The following is a 27,832-nucleotide window of genomic DNA, read 5'->3' as shown; positions in this document are numbered from 1 at the left end:
TGTTTCTTTAGATAATATCTGCTGCTGAAACTTTGACGTTGCATCCATCGAGTAAAATTGCTAAAGAAAATCTAGATGTATTTTGTGAAGCCTGGGAATCCCAAATTAGTGACATGTCAACACTGCTGAGAGAAATCAATGATGTGTTTGAAGGAAGACGAGGTGAGAAGCTGCCCACATATTGAAATATATCAGTATTTTAATGTAACTATTAGTGTTTTAATGTAACTATCAGATGTAAAATGAATAACTTGTTATAACCCAACTGGGTTATTTTTATAAAAGTTATGAAAATATTATTTGTCCTTCATTTTAGTATCTAAGCAGTAAAATTTATTGTAGAACAGTCTTGCAGATTTCTTTCAATTAATATTAACATTCTAACTTTCTTATTGAAATTAAGTCATTTTATATTTCTTCTAAATTGTTTTTTAGTTTTAATGTAAAACCTCTTCTGTAATACAGTGCTTCTGATTTAATTCTACTAATTCTGATTTAATTCTACTAACTTCATAATGAAATGAATGTAGTTATTTGATTTTCAAATTGCTTTCCTTCCACTTGGATGGAATCTCTTTCCTTGATGACTACATAATCTTGGAATATTTCCTTTGGTGGGTAAGTTCATTGGTATTTCTACAACATGTAAAATAGAACCATACAATGTATAGAGGTCATAATTTTTACTCTTCATTTTAGTATCAACTGGGAGTTTTGTTTATTTTCCATTGTACTGTGTGTCCTGTTATGTATGTTCTTGTTTTTACATATTTTTTCCTTTCTAACAGTTTCTGTTAGTGTCAAGCATGCTTGTTTTTTTTTAAATTAAAATGTCATTTAAAGTCACAATAACATCAAATTATATGTTTATTTTTACTTATTTAAACATTTCATATTTTAAAAAATACTCATGTAGGATGATGGCTGATTTGCTTAAAAATCAGGGAGTGGTGGACTTTGTAGATATTCTATAATTTGTTAAGTGTAATAAATGCTTACCATGCTTCTGTGTTTAAAGAGTTGTATGACAGCTAGTCTGCATGGCGTATCGTGTTCAGGCTTTGATAAATGGATTTTTATGTGAGGTGAGTTTCATACATTAAAAGGTAAAGTGGTATAATTGATCCACATTTAAAGGAAAGTGATCACTTAGCCATGAGACTTGTTTAGGAACTGAAGAGAATAGCCCCCCAGTCTTTCTCAGCGCTAGGCTCGCATCCCATGTGGATAGACCAAAGCTGAAACAGGAAAATCCTATACTCATTTTTGGGCTACATAGACCCTGTGGTTTCCTTTACTTCCAAGCTGGATATTATGTAAATGATATCTTCTTTAGGTGTGGCTATCTTTCCTGCCCAAATTAGGTTATCTTAACTTTCTGAGTACTGAACAAAATTCCTCTTTAGGTGGGAAACTTCTGCCTTTGATTAGTGACACCCATCGTTTAACTGGTAGTATCTCACTGTACAGAAGTCATCCTTATGTGGGGATAATTCAGATAGATTTGCTTGATTTCTTACACTGCCTTTTTTTTTTTCCCTGATTGTTACCATGAAGCTCTTAAGAATTGCTTTTTCCATAAAGAATCCCAACTCCGAATTAGCCATTTTGACTGGACTGAGTCCAGTGTCACAGCATTGCTCTTCTTGTTCTGTGTGGTCGTTATGACAAGCCTGCCTGTTACCTTGCACTGGCCCACTGCTTCTCATACAAAGGACAGGGTGTATTCTTCAGAGTCTGATTTATCTTTGCTATTGTTATAACGCACGTAAACTATTACTGGAAAGCCTTTGCTGTGTTTTAGCCACCTTAGTTCTGCTCTGCATATCTTGACTCTTGTGACTAGGAGAATTATCAGGTATGTTCCCAGGTATTATTTTGCCAACCAATTAAGTAGCAAACAACATGCTAAGCAATGAAAAAGAGCCTCTAATATTCCCACATTTGAAGTCAGTCTGAGAGCTAGGCCATTGTCCCCTCACCCAGAGACACTCAAATTACACAATAGGGCCTCCTGGGATTGTTTCAAGAACTCAAAAATCAGTACTTGTCTTCTTGCCTCTCTGCCTTCATCCAATTCTGCCTTCTTACCCAAACCTCCAGGGAGGCCATGGTCTTCATATTACAAGAGATCAGATGAAAAAGACTCCACATTCCCTTAGTGATGAGTATGTGTCAACATTTAGAATTAGATTATTTTCAAGAAATAAATGTCAAAAAGAAGCCTTCTCTCACAGCTTGCAGATTCTATCCCTTCTTTAAGGAAGCTGGATTTCCTTTGTTTCTGTTTGAACCGTCTTGAAGGTAACATGACGAGGCTTCAGTTCACAGGGCTGTACCAGGTGGTTCAGATCCATAGCTCTGCACCTGTGTTACCACTTGGCAGATTGGATGCATGAAGTGCTGTTCACTAAAATGGGGCATACGGGAAGAGGAACGTGATTGTGGGTAAACATGAGCTTACTTGGGAGATGTATGAGTCTGGAGCAAGGGAGTGATCCATTCAGACATGAGATGATGGGACCATGATAGTAGAAATGTAAGAGAGAATTTGAGGATAACAACTGGGTTTGGTCTAATCCAAATTCGAAAATACCCCAGTCCCACTCTTGAGGTTAGCTAATAATCTGCCTATCCTTTAGTGTTTGAGGCATTCCTTTTAAGTGGGTCTGGGGACATTAATTTTCTTCTGATTGATCATGCCATATACAGCCCCTTTCCGAATCAAAAAAGCTAATTATAAGGACTTCTAATAAGGAATAATATAGCACAACTTCAGTGAAATAATGAGGGTCTCATGTCCTTAGGGGATTAGTTTTATTTTGTAGATATGCAGGAAAGCTCTGGATATTGAAAATGGACAGCAGCCCTTCTCAACTGGGTTGTCATAAGGAATCATTTTGGTATCCTCATAAGATAAGAGGGCCTTTTGAACTTAATTCTGAGCTTAGTTTATCTGGAGCTGTAAACTTAGAAATAAAGATGGCAATAAATATTGTGCTGATTTAGACAATATTAAACAAAGGATTTAGGGAGTATTAAACTTATGACACCCCCATGAAGACAGTGCTTTGAGAAAAATTCTATACTTCAAATATTTGTACCAAATATATTTTCCCATTTATCTAATTACTTCTAATGTTTATAATATATTTCCATCAGAGATAGAAATAATTATGCTACCTCTTTACTTTGATATAAATGCTAAACATAACTGAGTCAATTTTTTTTTCAATTGAAGTATAGTCAGTTACAATGTATCAATTTCTGGTGTACAGCACAATGTCCCTGTCATGCATATACATACATATATTCATTTTCATATTCTTTTTCATTAAAGATATTGAATATAATTATTACAAGATATTGAATATAATTCCCTGTGCTATACAGAAGAAATTGGGTTTTTCAGATCTATTTTTATATGTAGTGGCTAATATTTGCAAATCTCAAATTCCCAAATTTATCCCTTCCCACCCTGAATCTATATTCTTGCTCTGCTTAGAATCAATGGCAATAGTGAGACATGTATGGAAAAAAAGTCACTAGATAATTAATTATAAAATGATTCAGATTCATCATTTTTGGTATTTTTATTCACTTATTTGTTTTGGTGGGTTTTTTTTTATGGTATTATTATCAACTTACTTGGTTTATATTAGAACCAGGGGAAAGTGAGACAACCCTACCTGCACAGCATTTGGAGGAAAACTATCTGAAGAATGATCAATTTTGCAATTATCCTCAAATTTATAAAGCCATTCTGAGTCTAACCAAAGAATGAGGTTAGAGAGCAAAATAAAGTACCCTAAAGGCTCTCTTTTCATTGCATCTATTTCTCCCTGCCTTCTGGTTCCTCTAACTCTGTTGCATCCTGGAGAAACAAGAGCTGAAACTCTTGGCTTTTTTTTTTTTTTTTTTCCAATTCCCTTGGATAGTAGATTGTGAATTTCAGGGTCATTGGCACTACAGAGGATCACAAGAGTAGATAATATAAGACTGCTCATCTAAGCTAATTAATTAATGATTATGCCCTCCTCTGTAGCTTCTTAAAACCACTTAAAAAAAAACGATATTATGGACAGGGTTCATGCTTTGCATTAAGACTGATGGTGAATTTTGAGATTCTAAGTGACCTGAAGATTGTCTTCTGTTAATCTCCCAGCTTAATTAGACACTTTATCTATCAGCGCTAAGAGACAAGGCATGGAGATGACCTCTTTAAGTTGTATTGTTCTCTCACAATTCTGAGATCAAAAAACCTTAAATCCTGACACAACAAAGAAATGATCTGAATCATAAAACTCTTCCCAGGTACCATTAGTTGACTCTTAGTGATGGCTCCTCTTTTGGATCCGCACCATCCAACAGGAATATAATGTAAGCCACATGTGTAATTTAAAACTTTTCTAGGAGGCACAAGAAAAATTTTAAAAGAAGCAAATGAGATTCACTTTGATAATATTTTTTATTTAACCCAGTATCCAAAATACTGTCATTTCAGTTTATAATCAATATTTCAGAATTACTAATGAGATCATTTACATTTTGTTTATTTATATTAAGTCTTCAAAATCTAATATATACACTTATAACACATCTCAATTCAGACTGGCCATGTTTCAATTGCCAAGTAGTCACATGTGGCTAGTGGATTCTGTGTTCAACAACACAGTCCTAGATGAAATTTTAAATATGTTGTGAACAAGTTCATCCTGCTCATGTAATAGTCGTTCTGTAACAAGGATGTGATTTAGTGCTCTTATATTATGCTTACTTTCATTATGTGGAGCCATATGAAATTGCTGTTTTTGTATTCAAAGTGGTTGAATATCAGCAGTTTCATGTGGCTCCACCTAATATATTGTAGCTGAATATACTTCCTTTCTTTGAAATCAAAAGGCAATTGCTGTTCAAATCTTATCTTGAATTCTTACCCCAGATATAACAAACTAGTTTTAAAAAGAAATCTATCCTGCATTGTAACCTGACTTTATACATGATCCAGAAGCCAGAAGTATGGAAGCGCAAGGCTGAAGTGGGCAGTACACATCCCTTTTCTTTCCATAGTTACTGTGCTTTCTGCCATATGGTAGTTATCAGCCAAGAGACTATTACTTGCTTTAGTCCGTCTTCCTATCTTTACATTAGAGTTTTCCTCTTTCCTGACTGGGAGACTATGTTATGAGGTTAGCTGTAAATGATTTAGCCTGGTACTTGCAGAAAAGGAAGCAAGCTGATGAACTGGTAGTGATAAAAGGAGAATCTGTTTCATTAGAGGCAGGCTGCTGCAAAGGAATTCGCTGTCAAGGAAGCTGGTTATAAATATAAGTAATTGTCAGCGTGATATTTTGCCTTTGTGCCGTTATGTTGGGGGAGGTAGAGACTGGCCAACATAGACGCCTTAACAGACACAACTGCTGACAGTCTTGACGTTTACCAACCAATTTACAGTTTTATTTCTCAATTACATATAGTTAATAGACTAAATTATCAAAACTAATATACTAACATTTCTGTTTATTTAATAATGTTTAAAAATTAAACTTGAATAATAGAACATTTAAGTTATGTATGTTATTTGTAGGAGAGAAGTATGGCTACCTTTCACTCCCAAAGCCAATGGTAAGTAGAAGTTTTTACACTTCAGAATGTTTTTATTAGGAATTCAAATCACACTCTTTTTGACTCTCCCTAACTTCCAATAATTGACATTACAAAGAAAGTTAGGATATTAAATGTTGACTGTTCAGAGTTTTTATTCAGAGTAGCAGTCTAGATGTAGTCCATAGTTAGGTTATTTGTATTGGGTTTGGGGAATTGAGGAAATAGGTAACAAATTTTATGATGAAGAAGAAGCCATAATCTGAAGTCAGAGGTCTTTTTGTTCTTCATTTCTTGGGTCTAATTAACAAGGTCATGAAGGAGTCATTTTACACAAACAAAGAACTTTCTTAATGCTTTCTACCTTGATGAAAAAGCCATGCTATTTCCATTTAGAGACTTGAAATATTTAGCATTTTATAACTGAAACTGATGCATCTGACTGCATTGATAAATAGTGCCCACTAGATGGCAAGCTTGGTTGCATTATTATACCTTTCCAGGCAGTACCCTTTCAGTATTCATTAAACACTTTAGTAATAATAATTTATGAAAGTAAAAATAAAAATACTGAATATACAACTAAATTTAAAAGAATAAGATGGGTGTAAGATTCTAAATAAAATAATACCTAAAAGCCTCTAAGGTATTAACTTTCTTAAATAGTTTATCAATTGTTTTATAGTCTAAGGAGGAAGATACAGATGATGTGACTATACAGGGAGGAGCCAAAGAGAATATTGATCATCTCTGTTTATTTTCTTTTTTTTTTTTTTAATAGAGGTACTGGGGATTGAACCTATGACCTCATATATGCTAAGCATACGCTCTACCACTGAGCTATACTCTTTATCCCCATCTCTGTTTATTTTCTAATAAACCTAAGACTGTGTGTATGTGTGTGTGTGTGTGTGTGTGTATGTAAAACTTTATAGATTCTCTGTATTTATTTTCTGTCCCTTATCTCCTTCCATTTCTTCTATAGTAAACAGCATTAGAACATTTTAAAGGGGCTATGTTAAATGAGCAAATATAAACTATAGGATAGAAAAAAAGGGAAAAGTTGAGGCTGTTCTGCAGTGAAACTGGTAACAGACTAGCTGGTCAGCGGTAATAAGTCATGGTAATAAAAAGTACACATAGACCACAAAGAAGCTAAGGAGGCACATGTGTGTTTTGTTTTATCAATTTATACTTTGTGCACATGTGTGTGAATATATACTCAGTGCATGTGTGTATGTGTGTGTTGTATTTGTGTGTGTGGATTAAATAAATGTTTCCTTAAAAAAAAAAAAGGCTCCCTGCATCTCTTGGCCCCTTTATCTCTAATAGTCCAGCTGCTCTGGAAGTCCTGCAGCAAGCAAGGGAGTTCCCAGCAGATCTCAGAGTGAGAGGGATGCCCATCGTGGGCTGCCATCTCCAGAGAACTTCTGAATATATTTTTCAAAGAAACATTGCTTTTGGTAGTGGTTTCTACAAGTAAGTAGGCATCAGTGGGCCAGCCTCGTAACCAAACTGTTTTCTCCTCTCCTGAGGGAAATAAAATATTGAGTTCTATGTAGTCTACCTAAAAACAAACTTACTGTTTCAAAGATAAGGGCCCATCAAACATGCTGGTTCAAATATTAGATCCTAAATTCTAAGTATAACCTCCTATGTAACCTGGGATATAGGATTAGGAATCTGGAGTCAGAGAAACTAGGATGCTGAAATTTAGCCTTCAAAAGGGCAAACTGGTTAAAGTAATTGAATCCCAGAGTCATAACATTAGGAACGTATGGAAAGCTACACAGAGTGGTTAATTTTATTACATCATTTCTTAAGAATAATTCAGCAGAGGGGATGGGAAGGTTTGGGGGTATAATAATTGGACTGTGAGAAGACTGCAGAAGTCTTTGAGTCCTTCCGGGACACAGATCTGCTCTTCCTAGCCTCAGATTTCTAACTCCTTGTTCAAAGCTGAACTCACATATTAGTAGAGTATTTGCAATTACACTTGACTCTTGAATAACATGGGTTTGAACTTTGTACATGGACTTTTTTCAATAGTACATATTATAGTACTACACTGTCTGGGGTTGGTTGAAGCCACAGATACAGAACCACAGATGCAGAACCACAGATGCTGGGGAACCGCAGATACAGGGGTCTGACTGTAAGTTATACACAGATTTTCGGCTGTGGGTGGAGGGTTGGTGCCCTTAGCTCCCATGTTGGGCGAGGGCCAACTGTAGTTGTTTTTACTCAAATGATTTAATAGAGTTTAAGTATGTACTGAAATTTTTAAATTAAAATTTTATTACAGGTACTTTGTTAGGCTTTTTATTACTATTGCATTTTCTCACAACTACTGCTTTTTAAGATGTCCTAATCTTTTTGTTGTCACAGAAGAATAACGCAAACGTGAAATCATTAAAGCCAGACAAGCCTGACTCTGAGGTAAGAGCTTTTTCTTTGCAATAGTCTTACTTCTAATCTTTGTTTAACATCAGTAATGACTACACTGTTGAGATTTAAATGTATGTTTTGTAGGAGCAAGCCAAGATAGCAAGGCTTGGACTCAAGCTGGGTTTGCTCACCTCTGATGCCAACTGCGAGATTGAGAAGTGGGAGGATCAGGAGAACGAAATTGTTCGATATGGACGGAACATGTCCAGTATGGCCTATTCTCTGTATTTATTTACTAGGTAAATGTAGTTACATCTTGATCTTATAAAATGAATATATTGATATCTGTTGTAAAAAAGAAGTGCCATGTTACATCACTGGTAGGTTAAAGTCAGTTTTAAATATATGGTAAAAAGATTGTAAGTAATTCTTATGACAGTTAAGTGAATGCAGCAAGAAGACATTGATTTAACTAGGATTTAGATTTAGAAGAAACCCTTTACTAGGTTTGTATTCCATTCCTTCCATAATTTTGAAGTAACTTTGCATTCTTTTTGTCATACCGTGTATCAGTGTTTCTCCCATCTAGCGTCGGTAAGTTTAGAAAACATGTCTTTTAAATCTTTACATAGTGACTGATTAAACACAGATCAAAGAATAGAGCCATGAGGTTTACCACCTCAGTATGGTGCCAAGTCTCCATGAATTTGTAATGTCACACAGAATGTCCCTAACTTTACACTTACTTGACCTACATTCTCTGTCTTGTCCACCTTACAATACAATTGGTCAAATGCCTTGTTGAAGTCGACGCTGATCACATTCCAGTGTTCCATTGTAATAATGGAAGACTATACATATTGTATAGTAATTCCATGTTGCTAGAAATGTAGTTATGTGCTCAGTAATCTGTTCTAGAATTTTTCTCAAAGAATGACTTCAGCCTTTTTACTCATTTTCTCATATCTACCTTTTTCATTTTTAGAGCCTGGAAAATACTTGGTATCTTTGGTGTTATGGTTTCTCTCCTACTCCTTTTGATCTTGAAGTACAATCAGCAGTGGTTCACACCTGCATGCTGTTCAGTATTCTGGAAAGTAGTCCATGTGGTCTGGAGTCTTAAGCTCAGTTAAAGTAGATAGGATCTCTACAGCTGTGTGAGCTTTGGGGCTCAATAAATAGCACCCTTTTCCCCACCCAAGTTCTGAACAAAATGAAAAATAAGCAAAAGACAAGGCAGATAGGGGCCAGTAACATTTATATTGATATGGCTGATACTGAATAATGTAGTTTGTAGCCACAGGCAAGTAGGTTTTTTAACAATAATCCCTAGAATTGAGAAATCTTACCCCATAAGGGGCAGAATGTATCTCTTAAAACACTTGAAAAACCAGGTATCTCCAAAGGCATTTTTACTGCCAAGAGAGAAAGGAGATAAGAAAGGGCTATCGTGTCCAGTTTATTTTTGCAAAGTCATGAAAAAGACTGAAAAAAACCCAATAAATATCCACCCTCTTCTATGGGGTGAAATACATGAGAGAGCAGAGGGCTGTGAGGGATGTTGTGCTGGTGAAGATTCCCTCATAGGGAAGGAAGACTAGGAGTGAGGAAGAAGCATTCATTCATTCTCTTGATGACGTCTTCTGCCTTTTCAAGAGAAATGATCCTTCTGGAAGGTGAAGGAGAAATTATAGGAGCTGAATAATTCTGCCTCTGTTTAGAAGTCATGTGTTAATATCCTTCCATGTTTTCCATCATTGGAGACTTTTTTTTTGGTGGTTTCTTTCCTTTGTTCTTAATTCTTCTTAGCAGGCTTCTCCTGGGATTGAGTTTTCCCAAAACTAATTTTGACCTCCTTTCTCAGTTCATATCTTTTAAAAATCTGATGAGTCAAGTCTGCAAAAGAAAGTGAAATGGAACTCCTTTGTTTACCCACACTAAATGTGTGGGTGACTGAAATGTGAAGATTAATGAAGAAACAAGGATCTTTACTTTGGACTGGAATCATGCTAGTTATCTCATGGTGATAGAAATCAGATTAAAAATTTTTTTCCACTGGTAAAAACTGGAGAAATAAATGATTACTTACTACTGAATGTAGTTTGGTGTATAAAATCTTCCCAAATAATAGAATTTTTTAAAACATTTTTTACTGCCCCTTTTATTTCTTGTCTCTTATTTCAGAATATTTCAGGATTATATGGTTAGCATTTTTTTTCTGAGTGAGAATAGTGGATTTTGCTAGGGGATGACCTGCATCCCACAGAGACTAGGAAGCAGACAGGCTACATTAGGAGGAGCAGGGATAACTGAAGCTCTGTGGGATGGGACGTGTTGCTAGAATATGGTCATTGGACAGGAACACTGAAGTGCAGGAAAAGAAAATGGACTTTCTGTAATGGATAACACCTTGTGCCATTTTGGCAAGCCTTGGTAATATAATTGTGGTAAAAATCTCAATCTGGCTTTGTTCTCCACCCACACAGTCAGTATACCTATTTTTCCTCAAACAAAATTTTTCTGTTTTCTTTTGAGACTGGTTTACCAGCCTCATCTAGTTACGTCTTTCTGAGACTCCTCTGTTAGCCTTCACAGCGTCCAGTTTTGTAGTTTTCCTGGACAATTGTATAGCTTTTCATCAGGCCATTGTTTAAGGTTGTCTTAATAATTTATATAACTTCTTTATAAGTTATATATACTTATTCATGTTTCTTTATAATTTATATATTGTAGATTTTCTAGTGCATTACAGTTTTCAAAAGTTTCACACCTAACAGTGCCTTATGGTTGTTAAAGTGGTTTCTGTTCCATAATTTCATTTGATCCTTAACAACGACTTATCAGGGAGTAAGAATATTTTGTTCACATCTTACAGCTATTAAGGGGCAAAATTGGTAACTACTGGATTTTGGATCTTCTGATTCATGCCTAAGCTGCCGCTCTTCTTAATGCATTCTGTTGCCCTACGTTGTAATTTACTTTTCATTTGTAAAGTTCTTAATTCTTCTTGGTAGTTTTTAATGTGATATCCCCTAATCTTCTGAAGAGAGTAGTAACACAAATATTATGATTATTTTATAGACTTAAAATCAAAACTTAAATGACATGTCTCATCAGAAACAACTGAATTTCTGCCAGAGTTAAAATGAGAATCAAACATGAGAGTTTCCTGAGTTTTGGTTTGGTCTTTTTTTCCATTATGGAACAAAGGCTTTTTGGTTAAGACATATGATCAGATCTCATATACTTAAACTTATGAAGCAAAATAAAAAAGGATAAAAAGGAAAAATAAAACTTAAATATAACTTGTCAGTTTTAAGTTTCTTACATTATAAAATTAACATATATAATGTTTACCTGAAATTTTAAAAAATGCCTGGGAAATAATAGTTTAAAAAAAAGAAGTCAGAGTGAAATATTAAACTTGCTTCAAGAATATTCACAATATTATTAGTCTATTCAATATTATTCTTCAGAGTTTGGAATCTGTTAATATACAAAATGCTCTAAAACTTTAATATGAAATAAATTTCCAGGCAGTAACTTTTTCTTAGTGCCTTAATAATCCATTTTATTTCAGGGGAGAGGGGCCACTGAGAACTTCTCAGGATTTAACTCATCAGCTAGAGGTATGTTTTATTTCCACTTTATGCAAACACTTTAATTCTGGGCTAAAACTTGGTAACAGCTAGTTTTCTAAATACTTTACTGTGTCATGTTTGTGTGCTTACCTGTGCACACACATGAGTACCATGGAGAGTGGCAGAACAGAAGAGGGCTTGCAGTAGCATTTTGTGGAACTTTTTGGTGATCTCATTAGAAAAAAAAAACGAACTCAAATATTATGGGGATAAAGCAGAACGGGCTTTGATAGTCAACAGATACAATATTAGCTTTTAGGTTTTCCCAAGTAGGCGACAATATCCTGTCAGCAGCTGCATATCCCTTGCACTGTCCTAATGCTAGGAAGGCTTCTCAGCCTCTTCGTTGTTGAAGTGGATGAATAATATTGATTAAATGAGACAACACACAAGAAAGCATCTGTCATAGGCGTGAAACCATTACATGTAGTCAGCTCGTGTTAGTTGCCTTTTTTCTTCCGTTTTCCTGATGATGGCGGGCATTCAGGGAGAGACAGGTGTACTGATACTCACCCTTCTGCCCCTGTGTGTCTCATGGAGCTCCATGCAGGCCCAACTTTAATTCTCCTCCTTTACTTAGAGGCTTAGACTGGTGAGTGGATTACAAGATTCCTTCTTATTTCCCCTGACTCTCTCATTAGTCTGTTTGTCTCTCAAGAACCAAGGCATTTTTGCATTTGAAATTTGAAATTTCTACCACTTTATCACCTTTATACAGTTTCCTTTGGCATTCCCATGTGCTTCTGCCTGAGCTCTTTGGGAAAGGGGTTTCAGCTTCAGAGGATGATTGTCAACAGAGTTAGAAGAATTGTAGAAAATATTTCATTTGGAATTTTCTGTAAAGTCTACTATAAATGACTATTTTCCTTTTAAAAATTGGAATAAATTCTGGATTCATTCTGTTCAGTTTGTCCCATATCCATTCCAAGTCACACTGCACCGCAGAGGTTTTTTACTGCAAAAATCCACAAATCATGTTCTTCCTGTGTTAGCTTATTCATTAAACCAATGTCTGCTGAACTGTCTACATGAAATGTTCATCAGGTTTGGGGATTTGGGAAATCTCCTTCTGAATACAGTTAAACTCTTGTGTTTTCCTGGGTACCACAAAAAACTTAGGAGTTCCATGACAGACCTTTTATGTTTAGGTCTTAGTTTTAAAATTCTATGTGAAAATTATCCATAAGTGTATTTCTTACTAACGATCTAGAAGACATATACCTAAACCAGTGGTGTTTTTCCTTTCTGCCAGGTGTTTGCTGAAGAGGGCTTGAAGCTTGCTTCAAGTGTGCAAGCTTTCTCAAAACAGGTAATGCACGTATTCCTGCCTGGTGCTACTGGTGATGTTATAAATACCTACTTGGGGGACATACATTAAGGTATGAAGGTTTTAAGGTCTAGAAGATGAGTTTCGTTGGAATTGTGATAACTTCCTCACTTACGTTTCAGCTGAAAGATGACGATAAGCTTATGCTTCTCCTGGAAATAAACAAGCTTGTTCCTCTCTGCCACCAGCTCCAGACGATAACTAAGACACCTTTGCAGAATCAAATGTTTCTAAAGGTAAAAGGGAGGGTGAGCTATTCAGAAAGGCACTTGAGAAACTTTCACCACTTTTTATTTGTAGGTTAGCTTCCAGTCCCTTTTTCTTCAAATAATATGTTAATACCCACAGAAGGACAACTTATTTCCATTTTTGGGGCCTTGACTGCAAGAGCTATTTATCATCTGCAGTTGTAACGACCCCAGGGAGCAGTAGGTTCACCAGATAAATGAGGTTTTTGGACTGATTAATTCCATAGTACTTAGCAGCTACCCTTAAGTCCCAGTGTCATCCCCTGACTAACTAGGGCACAAACTCCCCAGAGCAGAGGGCTCCTGTTGTTTGTCTTGGGGAGTCTGAGTACAATACAGCAAAGTGCAAGGAATCGCAATTCACTGTTACTATCTGGTATGCTTTGAGAAGCCCCTTAGCAGTCTGAATTAGAACAGGCTGATTTTCCATCCCATTCTTCCTAGGGTTCCATGAAATTGGCATGCGACTTGGGTGGAAATCCCTGCATCTGTGTGCTGGGGCCTCAGGCCATCAAGTCAGCTCAGAGATCTAACCCTTTGAGATCTAACAGTTTTCTATAATGGAGAAATTTTACCATTTTAAAACTAAATAAGTGACAAAGTCTTTTGAAGTCACCCTTGTAAGAATTTGATTTGCTTGCTTTCTTTCACTACAGGTTGATAAGTGTATTACAAAGACAAGATCCATGATGGCTATTTTAGTCCAACTTCTCTCACTTTGCTATAAACTGCTGAAGAAGGTAAGATAATTTCTCTATCTTAAACTCACATTTTAAAAACCAGTTTAAAGGAAAATGCAAAATCAAGTAGACACTATTTAATTTTGCAATTTTTGTTTCAACAGTAAAGCAGAAACTAATTGTCTTGATTCTTTTCAGCTTCAGATGGAAAACAACAGATGGGTCTCGGTTACAAATAAAGATTCTGTGGATGGTAAAACTTGAGAAACTTTTGAGGTCAGATCTCTGGAACACCATGTGGCATTTTTAGAAAGCAAATGGCTCTTTATATTTCAGAAATTCAACAATCTTATAAAAAAAAAACACACTGAGATCTTGCTTTATTTTCTGATCATGAAACTGATTGTGAAGCTTACTGACAACTAATAAATGCCATGGTAGTTGCTGTATTCCTAATTGCAGTGTGATTTTTTTTTGAAGTGGGACATTGCCATGAATAATGTTCTTTAGAAGTCAAAACAAATATCCCAACCGTCTTAATGACAGTTTAATTGAAAGAAGCTATTTTGAATATATGCTCACCTTTGGCATATTTTACCTTAACTTCCCGTTTTTAAAAATTTAAGCTTATCATCTAGAACACTTTAATTTTCAGCATAAGATACATAGTAGTCTGGGTGACAAAGGGTTTTCCTTAAATCCATGGACTCTTCTTCAATCCCTCTGTCCACCAAGTGTGACTGGGCCTCTGCTGTCCCCTCTGTCACAGATCATCCACCCTAGAAGCACAAGTTTGTTCTCTAGTAAGTTTTTCACCAAGTGCAGGCAATCTGTGATGCACATCCCACCCATTTCCCAAAGGCACGGTCATGGAGCTCATGCCACGGAATCCTGGAGGGACTCACTAGGAGATAGTTTTAGTTCTCATTCTAGCATAGCTGGCCTGACTGCCCTGAATATTAGCTGGAATCCTAAGTGTATCTTACTGGCTTAAGCAGGAGCTTTTGAACTTCTCAGTAGTGACTGATGGAATGGAAGATAGAAGACAGAACTGAATTAAGCTGTTTAAAATAAATTCTGAATAAGCATACATTTTATACATGTACCTTTGGAATATTCACTATAAAACATCTTTCTGTCGTCTTTTTTAGGGTTTAAAGCTTTTAGTTTTTTGGGGTGGTTTCTGATTGCAGGATCTGGTTATAAGTACTGTCCTTATGACATAGTACAGTTAACATTGTTTTTTTGTGCTTGTATCCCAATGCTTTGAAGGGCATTTCAAAATCTAAGGGGACACATCAGTTGCCAAGGTGCAGTAACTCTATAAGCCTGTCTGATGATCATTAAGTGGGTCATCCCTCACAATCAATAGTCACAAGATCCTGAACAACCACAGTACTACCTATTAGCTAGTCAGTGTTTTATTAAAGGAAACTAGAATTTACTATAGGCCTTGGGGAGAAAATGGGAGGTTCTCAGCTTGGTTATGATCTTTATAAAAGACTTTATAAAAATTGTCAAACATGACTTTTAGTCCCTGAAACTAAAATATTCTTTTAAATTACAATGGAACTAATGGGAGAATAATGGAAGGTAATGTTATATATAAAATAGACATATAATCCTTTTACCGTCTTCGGTATCTTTGTATTATGGTATCTTTGGGAACCACTTGTGCTACCTGAAATGGGAGATTTGCTGGTCTGTGCTTACACTTTCAGCTCCTGGCACTGTCAGAGCAGAAGTTTATGCTTACTGCCTGTATCATGTCTGGTGGGTATACTTAGGGGACAGTCATGCTGGCACTCAATTTATAAGAAGTTTTCTTGTGAGTCAAAAATAACTTAAAAATTTTATTTACAAAATAATTTACATACCTGAAATGAGAATATTCTCTTCTACAAATGTGAAGTGGGCATGGGGAAGCAGTAACTTATGACTTCAACAGCGTAAGAGGATAAAGAACCAAAAGAATTTACACATCGAGTATCATTGTTTTATTTAAAAACAGATCTTTTTATGTATGTGTTGCAGCCCTAAGGAAAAATAAAATAAATTTTAAAGTCCTTTTATTTGAAATTCAATGTAAAGAAGTATACAATCTTAAACCATAACTTTGTAGTTCTTTTTGTTTTTTTGTTTAAGTAATGTGAAAGCTTTTGTTCGAAAGCACCTGTGTCTTTGAATTACAGTAACTTCTTTGCTGGTTACCCTGTAACTAGAATGTGAGACTGAGTGACCACAGATGCACATATTGCAACAACCAGCTTAACCCTCATTACAGTGCTCCGATAGGTTAGCAACGCCCATAGTATCTTTCAAAGCCTTTTCATGTGACCCTTATGTAAGAAGCCACAGTGTTACAGTGCTGCAGTTTCAGAGGGGAAGGCCTACCCTCAAGGAATAAAGAAGGTGCTCTACACCCGGCCTCTTCCCTACCACCTAAGGGTGAGGATCTGGGGCAAAGGAGGGGGCCAGATGATTTGGTGGTGTCACACTGAAGAGCCTGGGTAAGGAAGCCAGCTGTTTTGTTTTGTTTTTTTAACTTCTAAGTGTTGGAAAATTGAGGCAAAAACAATAGCCATGCCATTTTTAACATTCAAACAGAAGTGTGTCAAAACATAGTATTTACTATTGGTAAATTACTTTTACTTTGCTGTCTTTTCTGTCTTTTCCAAATTTTCCTCAAAGTGCTTTGTTTTTAATCAGAAAAACATCTCTCACTTGCCAGTTGTTAGAAAGAGAAAAGCAAAAGAACAGAGTGAGCATATGAGCAGGCAGATCTGGGATGCTGAAGACAAAATGGAATCAAGTCTTGTTATGCAAGAGAAAAAAGGATAACTAGGTCAGGTTTTAAGATCAGACCTCCGTGCAGATGGCCGGGTGGGAAGCATGCTTCACCTGCACCCGGTCTTCAGCACACTGACAGGCCAGGTACGGATAAAAGCGCCTTGCTGGTTTTTACTCCATGTTGGTCCTCATGATGTATCTGTTGCGGCACGGGTGCGTTTCACCACGACTTCTTCATACTGTTTTTGTGTCAGTAACCCTTCTGTTATGCTTTTACTTTCTTCAAATTTGGGCAGCACAACTGCGATGTAGCCTTCAGTGGATGGCTAGAAAGGAAAGAGCATATTTAGTACTGCCAAATGATAAAAAAAATCAGATAAAAGTATGTGGGTGGGCTCATACTCCCCAGCCCCTTTTACCTTCTCCTGAAGAATAGATGGCTTATGAAGAATGTTTTCATTCACCTCCATCAACCGTCCTCTAACACAGCTATTAAAAAAAAAATTCTTTTGAAGAAAGATGTTACCTCCTTTGTTTCTCCTAAATTGTGGTTAAAGAGGGACTTACCTAGATATGGTGTATTCTTCTCCATCTGAGCAATATATCTTACACAGAGGTGCGAGTTCTGTCAGAAACTGTGCCCCCTGATAATGAAAGGGAAGAAATAATTAACTGATGTACATTTTCACTTTTCTTTGAGAGTCAGCCCTCAGTGTTACAATAGGATACATTCCTGGAACTGGTGTGTTAAATAAAAATGACAAGTACAGAAAAACCATTCATTTATTCAAACATTTATATAGTAAATGGTTGCTATGGGCCAGGTACCATCCTGACTCTAGGGGAAAAAGCAGACTAAGACACATGTGATAATAGGTAGTTTAGTTACATATTAGGAATATATTTTACCTGTAAATGATAGCTGCATATAGCCAAGAATAAAGATTTCAAAAGAGTAAGAAAATCTTAGCAATAAGCAATATTATAGTGAATGACAGCAATATTGTACAAAGTTAATTTCATTAAGATTCCTACCTAAGTTTTACATTAGAACTTCATAGATAAACAGACTTATTAGGGTCAATCATTAAGACTTTTTGAAGGGGTATCTTTCTAATTAAAAAAAATGCACTTTGAGGAAAATTTGGAAAACAGGTAAGTTTTAAGTAACAACTAAGAGTAATTTACCCATTATCCTACAACCCACTGGTAAATACTGCATTTTGATATATATCTGTTTGGATGTTATGGCACAATTATAGTTTCCTGTGCCCACTGTATGGAGGTATCTGAGGAGGTTCTGACAAATATCTACATGGGGGCTCGTGGGAAAATGATGCAAGCATGTCTCATAGGTTGCTCTTTTTATCCCTCCCAGGAATTTTTCCTGCAATGAACATCTGAGGTCAAGATGCTATTCTTTATGGTGTCTTTGCCACTTGAAACATTATTAGACAGCATTCAGGTGTTACCACATCCCCTTCACTCCTGCATGTGGGTACCTGGCTCCAAAATACTAGTCACCATGACTCCCCACTTTCGGGAGAAGGGACTGGGATTTGTCCTAGATGGTTTGTCCACCACTAGGTCTGTGTCAAGAAGAAGTGTTTTTACCTGTTTTTGTCACTTCCCTTAGGAGAATAAATGTTTGGCAGTGCTGAGATCCAATCAGAACTTATCTACAATGGGTTCTATGTGCAGGTTCCTCTCTGTTCCTCAGTAGTAACAACAATGTTACTATTTTGGACAAAGATTTATCACAGAAACATCACAAGCACTAACTGCTTTACTTGTAATTTGTAGACATTTAAAAACAGTCCATGCTTTTCTAAGTCCATTTGTTTCCTGAGTGAGGAAAAATCAATAATTACAAGGTAGGTTATTAGGGGCCTTCAGACCTACAAAGGGGAGCATAATCAATGGTCTTCTAGAACAGTGACATAATTAACAGAAACTCTTAGTAGCAACTCAGTAAATGAAGGCCCTAAATCACCCACTGAAACTTCCCTATCCAGTGGGTGTGTCAGGGCTCTTTAGTGTGCTGGTAAACTGTCCTCCTTTAATAATAAAATGCCCACCTTGCCCAGAGTTGTAGAGGGTAGAAATAACATTTCTTATGATTGAACACTGTGTGGAGGTAAAGGGTGTAGCTCAATGTATACTAAATTGGCAAAATGGTAAGAAGCAACTATTGTATGTTTTCTCAGATTGATTTTTTTTTCACTGTCTCAGGAATTTCTTTTTAAAATTCACATGTAAAAATATGATAAAGAAGTACTGGTCACCTAAATTTTATAGAATTTCAAATACTGGTTTAATAGAAGGGACAAAATATCTTGTTATGCTGGTGTTAGAGTTGTCCTTTCAAAGGCTCACCTTCCCCATCCCCTATCCAGGGGATGACAGGGATAGTGGTACAGAACCTAATATGACAGATAATCTACCTTCTGAAATACCTTATTCCCTTTTTTTGTCTGAGAATTTTTTTAGGGTTAAAGTATTCTTAAAATCATCTCCAACTGCCAGGGAAGTATGCTGAGCTTACATTACCGGATTCTATGGCTGACTGGATCTATCATTATTATGATAATAGAGGATTTAAGTAGAGAAATACAGGAACATACCCGCTTAAATTTCCCAGAGACCTTGTTCTGAAGTCTGCTACAGTTGGTACTGATTTGATAGGAAATGCTTTTAATTGTTTTTCCACTCTGAAGAACTGGATGAGATCCTGCCAATGTGATGACACATACTCTATAAGGAGCAAAAATTGATCTTGTATTACTGCTTGGTATAATTCTTCCTTGTATAACTATTCGTACTGGCACAAGAATAGCTGAGCTGACATTTGTTTAGTTAACCTATCATTTCCCCCCATTTTCCTCTGGCTACTTTTGGAGCTTATCGGAAGAGATGCAATAGTAAAAAAGAAAATGGGACTGAATTTTCTTCCCAGAAAAGAGGAAGAGTATCAGAGGTGCTTAGGTAGCACTGAGGTAGAAGAGAGAGAAGTAAGGCATGCCTGTATATAGAGGATGCCATCTGTGCCTCTCCCCCAGCCCTGTCCATGGGCTTTGGCAATCCAGTGGTTAGGCACTTGAGGTAACCAGCTGACTGAGGGTGTGGTCCTCCATTTGGATGTTTGAGTAATCAAGTTTATTTAAAAGAGTAGGCACTGAAAGGCTCATTCTTGTCAACCAAACTCCTATAATAAATAATACCATTTCAACAGAGTAAAAGATAATAAGTTAAGGAATATTTATTCAATCCAAGACCATACCAGGCTACAATCCCAGAAAAAAATTTTTTTTGATAATTTGAAATTCTCAATTTGCTTACCGGTTAGAATGCTGTAGTATACAGTGGTCCTCACAGGGTTTTCCTTTGACATCTAGAGGAAATGAATGAGTCAGATGGTTGTTAAGTCAATATTTACTACCACTGTGGTACTTTCTTTGGTTTACAGAGATAGTTAATTTTAAAGACTGGACGCATAGTCACGGTATTCCTTCGTAACTCAAAGAGATATACCTAAAGGCATTTCCTATGAAGTATTTAAAGAAATCTTACCCTAGGGGGAGCGTATAGCTCAGTGGTAGAGCGCATGCTTAGCATGCACGAGGTCCTGGGTTCAATCCCCAGTACCCCTGTTAAAGAATAAATAAATAAATAAATAAATAAATAAATAAATAAATACCTAATTGCCTCCCCCCACACAAAAATAAATAAATAAAAAGATAAAATTAATTAAAAAAAATCTGGCCCAGATGGAATCAATGTTCAGGTGATGATTAGTTCTTTGCTCCATCTCTATCCTCACTTTAAAATAAGTATACTCATTATTTCTATTAAAATATGCGATTAGCAATGCATTCTTTACATAATTTAGTAGCTTACGCTTTGTTGGTCAATTTAGAGTGAACGATTCATCCTGATTTGCCCAGTACTGTTTTAATGTTAACGCTGAAAGTCACGCATTCCCGGAAACCCCTTAATCCGGAGTAAACCGGGACATTTGGTCACACTAAGTTTGGCTAATAAAACGTATGCTACAATATTTTAAAAAGTGAGTACACCTACTATCCCTGAATGAATGGGAGCAAGTATGGTTTAGAAGAGGGTCCCCAATTAAGCTCCCATCACTGATATTTGCTGGGTACACAAAGCAGTACAAGAGGATGCCCACTTCTAAGCCGCAAATATGTAATACCGGCGGCTTCTCTTCAATTAAGACTGTTGGATTCTGCGTTCTAAATGTCTCTATTCCAACCCACCCTCTTGTCTCCATCTCTATGCCTTTACCTTATTTTCGACCTGATCATTTCAATCGTTTTATGTATCCCCTCTCAAGGAAATTGCAATTCAGCTCCTGCTTACGTCGGAGATTTCACCTTAGACTACCATCTTCCCGCCAGCAACCCACCCTCCAGCTCGCACTGCACTCGCCAGCCCCAGAATGCACCCTGCTGTTTTTCAGGGCCTTCAGGTCTTTCCATATGCCCTTCCCTCGGCCTAGAGGGAAGGGAGACATCCAGTTCCTTCTGACGCGGGGAGGAAGCGCTGGGGAAAGTGCCCGTGGCTTATGATCTATCATCACAGTCCCTAGAGCGTCAGACCAACAGGGCCCAGCAGAGGCTATCATTCCCCACTTACCTGCTTTGTACCAGCGAGTGAAGTAACGATCCACGAGCGACGGCACCGCAGGCTCAGCAGCCACGGTGGCCACGGGGACCTCGGGCTGGGTAGCCATGGCGACCTCGGGCGCTGCAAACCCCACCCTCTGCGACCTGAGCGCTTCCCCCCGCAGGCGGGAGGAGGCTGTCTTTCCGGCGCGTGGCCGGAGACACGCGAGGTGCGCACGCGCACTGCTCCTATGGCCCGGCAGGCTCCGCCCACCGGCTCCAATTACTTGTTTTGGGGACAGACGTCAAAGCGGGGGTCAAATACAATAGGCTGGGCAGCAGGGCGTAGGGCTAAGGGGCGGCTGTACGCGCAGCTCCTCACCTGCACTTCGCTGGGGGCGACGGAGAAGGCAGGCCACGCCCCCTCCGCCTCCTGACGTCACTCCCGCGCCGCTCGGCGCCGTTCCCACCGACTTGGCTCACGCGTCTAGCTGGCGACCGCAGCTTCTCTGTCAGCTTCAGCCACTAGGGCAGGGAGTCGAACGGCCCGGTGTGCGCAGCCAGAGCTCAGGAGCCGCGGACGGAGAGGGGCGCGTGGGCAACCCCGGGCGGACGCGCAGCTGTTTGGGAGACCTCAGAGCGCGGCCCAGGTGAGCGTTCGAGCGACCTCGCTGGGGTGGGGGGCACCGAACAGGCCCTGTCCGCCACGCGGTGTCCTGTTGCTGGGGACCCCCAAACACCCAGCCTCTGCTGCGGCAGGCCCAGGAACGAAGTGCGGCGTGACCACCTCTGCCCTCGAGACTTCAGTTCTCTTTCTACAGACTTGCCGCCTGCTCCACCCGCGGCCATTCGTGGGCTCTGCGGCGCGCGGCAGGCTTGGGGGTGACGTGCTGCTCCCCCAGCTGCACGCTTACCTAGCCTCCGGATTCCCTCAGGAGTGGACTGTATCTCTGAACCAATTGATACACCAGTTAAAGCGAAACAATGCACGATGGAAGGCGACGGGTATTAGAGAGAGGTTCAGATGCTGTGCTGCGAGGCCCTTTTCCCATCACTGCTTCTTCGTGGAGATGTTGTCTCCTGTGCTTCTCCATGTAATGTGGTGTATATTATGTGGTTCTCTCCCCCGTTAAGCTGTGACCTCCGTGGACGCAATGACTGTTAGTCATCCCTTCTCCAGATCTAGCAAGTGCTCAGTGTTTGATGTAGGCCACAGACTGGATTGTAGAATTAGGTACTGTGTAATGGATTCAAACTGTCCGCTGACAGGCAGAGCAGTAACCAGTGAAGAGTTTAGTATGAAAGAGTGGACAAAAGGGAGGCAGACACAGTTTCTAGATGGGAAGACAGAGAAAGTAGAAATGTCATGTCCACCAAAGAGGAGAATAATTTAACAGGTTGCATTTGATGTGCTTGTTAAACATCCTTGTGATAACATCGGGAGGTTGAAAATATGGCTGTGGTATTTAATTTGGGGAGGGTCAGGGCTACACATTTGGATCTAATTAGCATGTTAGTGATCTGTTTTGTACTTGTGGTCATGGGCATGATAATTAGCCAAGAGGTGAATGGATGAAGGGGCAAGGGAAGAAAACAGAGAATTTGTCAGGAATTTCAGACAGAATTCAGGATTGATCTTTAATGTGGAGAGATCTTTAGCACGTTTAAGGGCTGAGAAAGATTGAGTCATTGAGGGCAGGGGAGTTGGAGATTGCAGACATGAAAAGAAATGGTACTGATAGGCCGAGGTCCTGGGGGAGTTTGGAGGACATGCCTTCTGTGGCCTTGGAAAGGAGTGGGACACTTCTGAGACGATAAGGGAATAAGGATGATAAAAGTGAAAATATAGAGGCTCATTTTAGGGTTGGGAGGGTTGGGGAGGTGGGAGATGAATGATGATGCACTGACCTTGGCCGGTGATTTTGAAAGCTCAGTGATTTGAGAATTCAGGTTGTTTGCTGTGTTTGTCAGTTAGGGTCCTGTCAAGAAAGCAGAAGCCACACAGTATTTCAACAGAATTTAATATGAAGAATTGGTTAAATAGCTGTTGGAGGAACAAAAAGTAAAAGGGAACAGTGAAGTAGCATAACAAGTAAACTGATGGAAGAAGTTACAACACTTAGCTAGGTCTGGGGATCAAAGCAAGGGAAGCCATTGGGATTATTGTGACCTAGCCTTGGAGGAGCAGCGTTGTAAAGCTGGTGTTGATAACTCCCGAATTCAGAGGAGGAGCTCCTTGTTACTGGATTTCAGGCATCTGGAGGGGGCACCTGCCTGGTTAGTGCTGTTACCTATGGGCTCGTTGTGATGTAGGTGGTCCTGGGAGTGATAGAGACTGGGACCAAGGGCCCCTGCAAGGATGAAGGCCCATTGCTAGAGGGTCATTGAGCATAACAGCAAGGTAACAGGAAAAAGTGAGTCCTTCTCAGCTCCTTCTGCCTTTACCTTCCAAATTTTTTTGCTGGAGCCTATGGATCCCAGAGCTCCACAGGTTGTTGGTGAATACAAAACAAGTTCACAGGCAGGGATGTGAAGACATTTTGATGATCTGACCATGGCAATAATAGCAGCTTTATTACTAGGTAAAGCAGCATCTGGTCTTCTGTCGCCTATTTTCAGCTCTTGCTACTCTATCCCTTGCTTACTCCCCTCTAGCCAGACATTCTCTCATCTCATATTTACCCATCCTTTCAGATCTATGTCAGTAGTCATCTTTATGATGCTAAAAGATGAAAGATAATATAAATTTTACATGCTTTGAAAAACTTAAGCTTTCTGTATAGAATTAGATCTAAATTAAAAGTGTACATGGTATTGGGTAGGGCGGGTGTAGCTCAGCAGTAGAGTGTGTGCTTAGCACACACAAGATCGTCGATTCAATCCCCAGTACCTCTATTAAACAAACAAACAAACAAACAAACCTAGTTACCCCCCCAAAAAAGGGGAAAACACACACACACACACAAACACACATGCACACGCGCGCGCACACACACACACACACACACACACACACAAAGCCTGCATGGTATAATACAGGTTCAAATAATTTCCATAAGTTTTTAAATATAAATGTAATGGAAGCTGACAAAACTATTGTCTGCCTTGATTCTCTTCCTCACTCCCACTATGTGTGGTCTTGCCTTCCTCTTAACCCACATAATATGTTTATATTATATGTTGTCTCATTCATACTACACTTAACATTTTATCTGCTATGTAATATAAGGATTAACTCATCTTTATTCTTTTATTATCATATATATGAAATGCAAGGTGAGAGAATTCACTGTGGATTAAGGTGACAGTAAGGCCAGTGTGGTCTGTGTAATTCTTACCCCTAACATAAGTTAGGGACTTCCAGTTATAAACCTTAAAGAGATCTGGCTATAAATATCCAGCACATTAACATTGGTTTTCCTCTTAGATAATGTTATGCATTAAAGCAAATCTGATTTTTCCAGACCAAAGTGAGTTTTCTATTTATCATTCTTTTCTCACTTTTTCTATTGCCCTGGTGAAAACCAGGCCAGGAAAGCAGAGTCAGGTCATTAAACTGCTCCAATGTTAGCCATCATTTTGAAAGAAACTGTTGTAATTTCATAGTATCTTCTTTTCTCCCTGAAAGCAGTACTTTTCTTTATTTCTGTCTTTGATTTTAATTTTAATTTTTTAATGAACATATAAAGCTGGTTTGTAAATAAATGTACTTGTGATATTAAAGTAATTTTATTCTAGACTTTCCTCAACTGCCAGTATATACATGTGGATTTTTATGATTTTATAAGTTTTGTCAGATAAGAAAGATATCCTCATATGCAAAAATAAAATGATTTCTCATTCATGTGTTCTCTTCAACTTTCCTGAAGAATAACTGATGTTAAATCTAATTTGAAGAAAAAATTCTGCAGTTGAGAATCTTGCATCTTCCAAAAAGTAAGAACATAAAATAGATTTTACAGCCTCCAGTTGTAGACCATGGATATACACAATTGGTCAGGTTGCTACCACTCATCCCTGTGTGGGTTTGGGGGTCTTTTTTTTTTCCCCTTGGATATTCTAACTATGACTTCTCTGCCCCCTGAATCATTTTGCTTATATTGGAGTGTCACTTGTCACTGTTGAGCTGTTCCTATTGAGAAAATTAAGCTCATCAAGAGGTATTTGTACTTTCCTTTCAGGAGTCACTGTATCATGAGAAATCTCAAGTTACTTCGGACCCTGGAGTTCAGGGATATTCAGGCTCCAGGGAAACCTCAGTGCTTCTCTCTCCGAACTGAACAGGGGACAGTGCTCATTGGCTCAGAACATGGACTGATAGAGGTGGACCCTGTCACAAGAGAAGTAAGTTTTTGGTGGAGAATGCTAGCACTTGGCATGATCCTTGACTTTTTTTTCCCCCCAAACTTGCTTCCTCAGATAGTCTTTACTTTAAAGCTTACTGAATTCATATTCCACTAAATCCCCTCTCTCTTTGCTTTATACTGATATCATACTAAACATAACTTACACACTACCCTATCTTTAACTCTGCTTCTGTTTTAAATCTTAAGTTGGCCAAACTGTGACAGAATGTTTTATATGGGTGCCCTACTTTTTACCCTTCCTACCACGTAACTACTCTTTATAACAGCTCTCAACTGGAAATGGAAATGAAAATTGCCTGCAGACCTTTTTTAGAACTTTAGAAAATAATCTCCATCCCACACAACCAAATCAGAATCGTCACTGCTGGAACCTGAGCATATATATTTAAAAGCTCTTTAGGTTGATTGTGATATCTTCCCTTAATTACATTCTGCTACTATTATGTTCCTAGTCCCTTTTCCCCATTCTGTGTAAATCTTTGAAAATCATAGTTATTAGCTTCATGTTTTATTGCACAGCTTCAAAGAGACCAGGATTTGTTTTCTTGTTAAAGGTGGTTGAGTTGTGATAGTTCTCAAATGAAAGTTTGGATTTTAATCTAGAAAAAAATTTTTGAAAGCTTTCATATTTTAAAAGAAGCATTTTAAAAGTATTTTATTTCTGCAAATGTTATGAATTATTCTTGAACATAAATTGGCTTCATTCTCTTATTTGTTTGTTTTGGTGTAAGGTGAAAAATGAAATTCCTTTGGTGACAGAAGGCTTTCTCCCAGAGGATGGGAGTGGCTGCATTGTGGGTGTCCAGGACTTGCTGGATCACGAGTCTGTGTGTGTGGCCACAGCCTCTGGAGATGTCATACTTTGCAATCTCTGCACACACCAGGTAAGTGGAAGAGGCCAGAGAGGAGGAAATCTTGATGTCCTCAAAACACCTTATTTAGTTTCATGTCACTTGTTTTGCATAGGATTTTAAAATATCAGGAGCCATTATTTTTAAGCATTTTGCAAATTAGGGTCTTTGCATTATATAACTCTTTACAAAAAGTTGTTGGGATGGCTTTAGCTATATTTCTGAATTCTTCTGAAACTCAGTTTTGTCTGTTGCGTCTACTAATCAGAACAATTAGAGCATTCCAAATAAGAACGTGAAGAAACCCCAAACCTGGTCATTCTTGTGTAGCTCACTTCTTATTAGAAACTGATCCTGAGTTGTAACGTTGATCTCAATTTAGGAAGTCTTTGACATAGTTATATGGATTTTGCTTTCTGTTAGAATGCTGAGTAAGCCTCTTCTTGATGGCTAACTTTAGAGTCCCTGAACTAGAGGTGCTAAGGTGATGGATACACTGTCATTGTATACACATTTTATGACTACCAGAGGAGATAGATTTCAGCCATTTGCCTCTTTTTCTGCCTCCAGCATAAGGCTGAGGTTCTAGATTTCTATCCTTACCTTCTTGACTGTTTGTTAAACTTCCTTGATTACTCCCTTAGTTATGATTGCTTTAACATTGATGTGTCACAAGAATTTTATCACTAATCATAGGATAATAATAGCAGCTGACATTTATTAAATGTTTACAGTGTGCCAGGCACTTTTTCAAGTGTTTTTCATGCAGAATTGTTTTTTAATCTTCACTGCAACCTTCTGAAGCAGGTGGTTGTTTTCCCATTCTTCAGAAGAGGAAATCGAGGCACAGAGAGCTTAAATAACCAGGCCAAGGTCAAACAGGTTATCCTTGGGATCTGAACTCTGGCAGTCTAAATCTCGTACCTTTGCTTGTAATGATCCCATTTAGTGCAGTAATAAATCTTGTTCTCAGTTCATGGTGAGAAATATCAAAGCCAGCACAACTTAATTAGTATTTCTCATACTTAAAAGGTATGCTTTTACTTTCAAAATATCTTGTAGAATTTTTTTCTAGTTAATGAGCTCCTCCCTATTTGTGGTGTTGGAATGTCTGCAAGACAATCCGTATTCCTTTTTGTGCCTTATAAGATCTTTCGCTGTCTGTTCCCCAAATTCTTTCTAGCCTCTCTTCCCATCCCCATCATTCCCCTGTGTGTGTGTGTGCACGTGTGCACATACCTTGTGGTATAGTTACAGCTGATTTCAACTGCTCTCTTTATAACTTTGTGTTTTAACACCACGTTTTCCCCCAGT

The 27,832-nt window shown here is 38.2% G+C and overlaps 3 protein-coding genes across 3 annotated transcripts in view; 2 read left to right on the top strand and 1 right to left on the bottom strand.

The window, feature by feature from the left end:
- Positions 1–14,337, top strand: part of CTNNAL1 (catenin alpha like 1) — a 50,827-nt gene extending 36,490 nt beyond the window's left edge. The window contains exons 11-19 of the mRNA XM_074361954.1: positions 12–162; positions 5,588–5,625; positions 7,993–8,043; positions 8,137–8,291; positions 11,573–11,621; positions 12,886–12,942; positions 13,083–13,196; positions 13,865–13,948; positions 14,087–14,337. Coding sequence (XP_074218055.1) covers positions 12–162; positions 5,588–5,625; positions 7,993–8,043; positions 8,137–8,291; positions 11,573–11,621; positions 12,886–12,942; positions 13,083–13,196; positions 13,865–13,948; positions 14,087–14,152 — 765 coding nt within the window. The 3' untranslated portion in view covers positions 14,153–14,337. The remainder of the gene's footprint in view (positions 1–11; positions 163–5,587; positions 5,626–7,992; positions 8,044–8,136; positions 8,292–11,572; positions 11,622–12,885; positions 12,943–13,082; positions 13,197–13,864; positions 13,949–14,086) is intronic.
- A 1,533-nt stretch (positions 14,338–15,870) lies between these two features.
- Positions 15,871–21,738, bottom strand: ABITRAM (actin binding transcription modulator). Its single transcript, XM_010970098.3, has 6 exons — positions 21,332–21,738; positions 20,018–20,069; positions 19,303–19,432; positions 17,246–17,322; positions 17,098–17,167; positions 15,871–17,004 (listed from the first exon to the last, which is right to left on the bottom strand). Exons 1-6 carry the CDS (start codon positions 21,426–21,428, stop codon positions 16,867–16,869), a joined length of 564 nt encoding a protein of 187 aa, XP_010968400.2. The 5' UTR covers positions 21,429–21,738; the 3' UTR covers positions 15,871–16,866.
- ELP1 (elongator acetyltransferase complex subunit 1) overlaps positions 21,643–27,832 on the top strand; it is a 52,924-nt gene continuing 46,734 nt past the window's right edge. Inside the window, exons 1-3 of the mRNA XM_010970099.3 lie at positions 21,643–21,950; positions 25,482–25,644; positions 26,399–26,551. Coding sequence (XP_010968401.2) covers positions 25,495–25,644; positions 26,399–26,551 — 303 coding nt within the window. The 5' untranslated portion in view covers positions 21,643–21,950; positions 25,482–25,494. The remainder of the gene's footprint in view (positions 21,951–25,481; positions 25,645–26,398; positions 26,552–27,832) is intronic.

The sequence above is a fragment of the Camelus bactrianus genome, chromosome 4 (genome assembly GCF_048773025.1).
Source record: "Camelus bactrianus isolate YW-2024 breed Bactrian camel chromosome 4, ASM4877302v1, whole genome shotgun sequence".
Taxonomy (NCBI): Eukaryota; Metazoa; Chordata; class Mammalia; order Artiodactyla; family Camelidae; genus Camelus; species Camelus bactrianus.
This window is presented reverse-complemented; position numbering and strand designations above follow the sequence as displayed.

What these genes read in the sequence shown, in the direction of transcription:
- ABITRAM (XM_010970098.3), bottom strand. Translation starts at nt 21,428, where the DNA reads ATGGCTACCCAGCCCGAGGTCCCCGTGGCCACCGTGGCTGCTGAGCCT. An exon ending in ATACTACAGCATTCTAACCG is followed by an intron (nt 19,433 to 20,017) that starts GTAAGCAAATTG and finishes TGCTCCTTATAG; the next exon opens with AGTATGTGTCATCACATTGG. An exon ending in TCTCTGGGAAATTTAAGCGG is followed by an intron (nt 17,323 to 19,302) that starts GTATGTTCCTGT and finishes TTTCATTATCAG; the next exon opens with GGGGCACAGTTTCTGACAGA.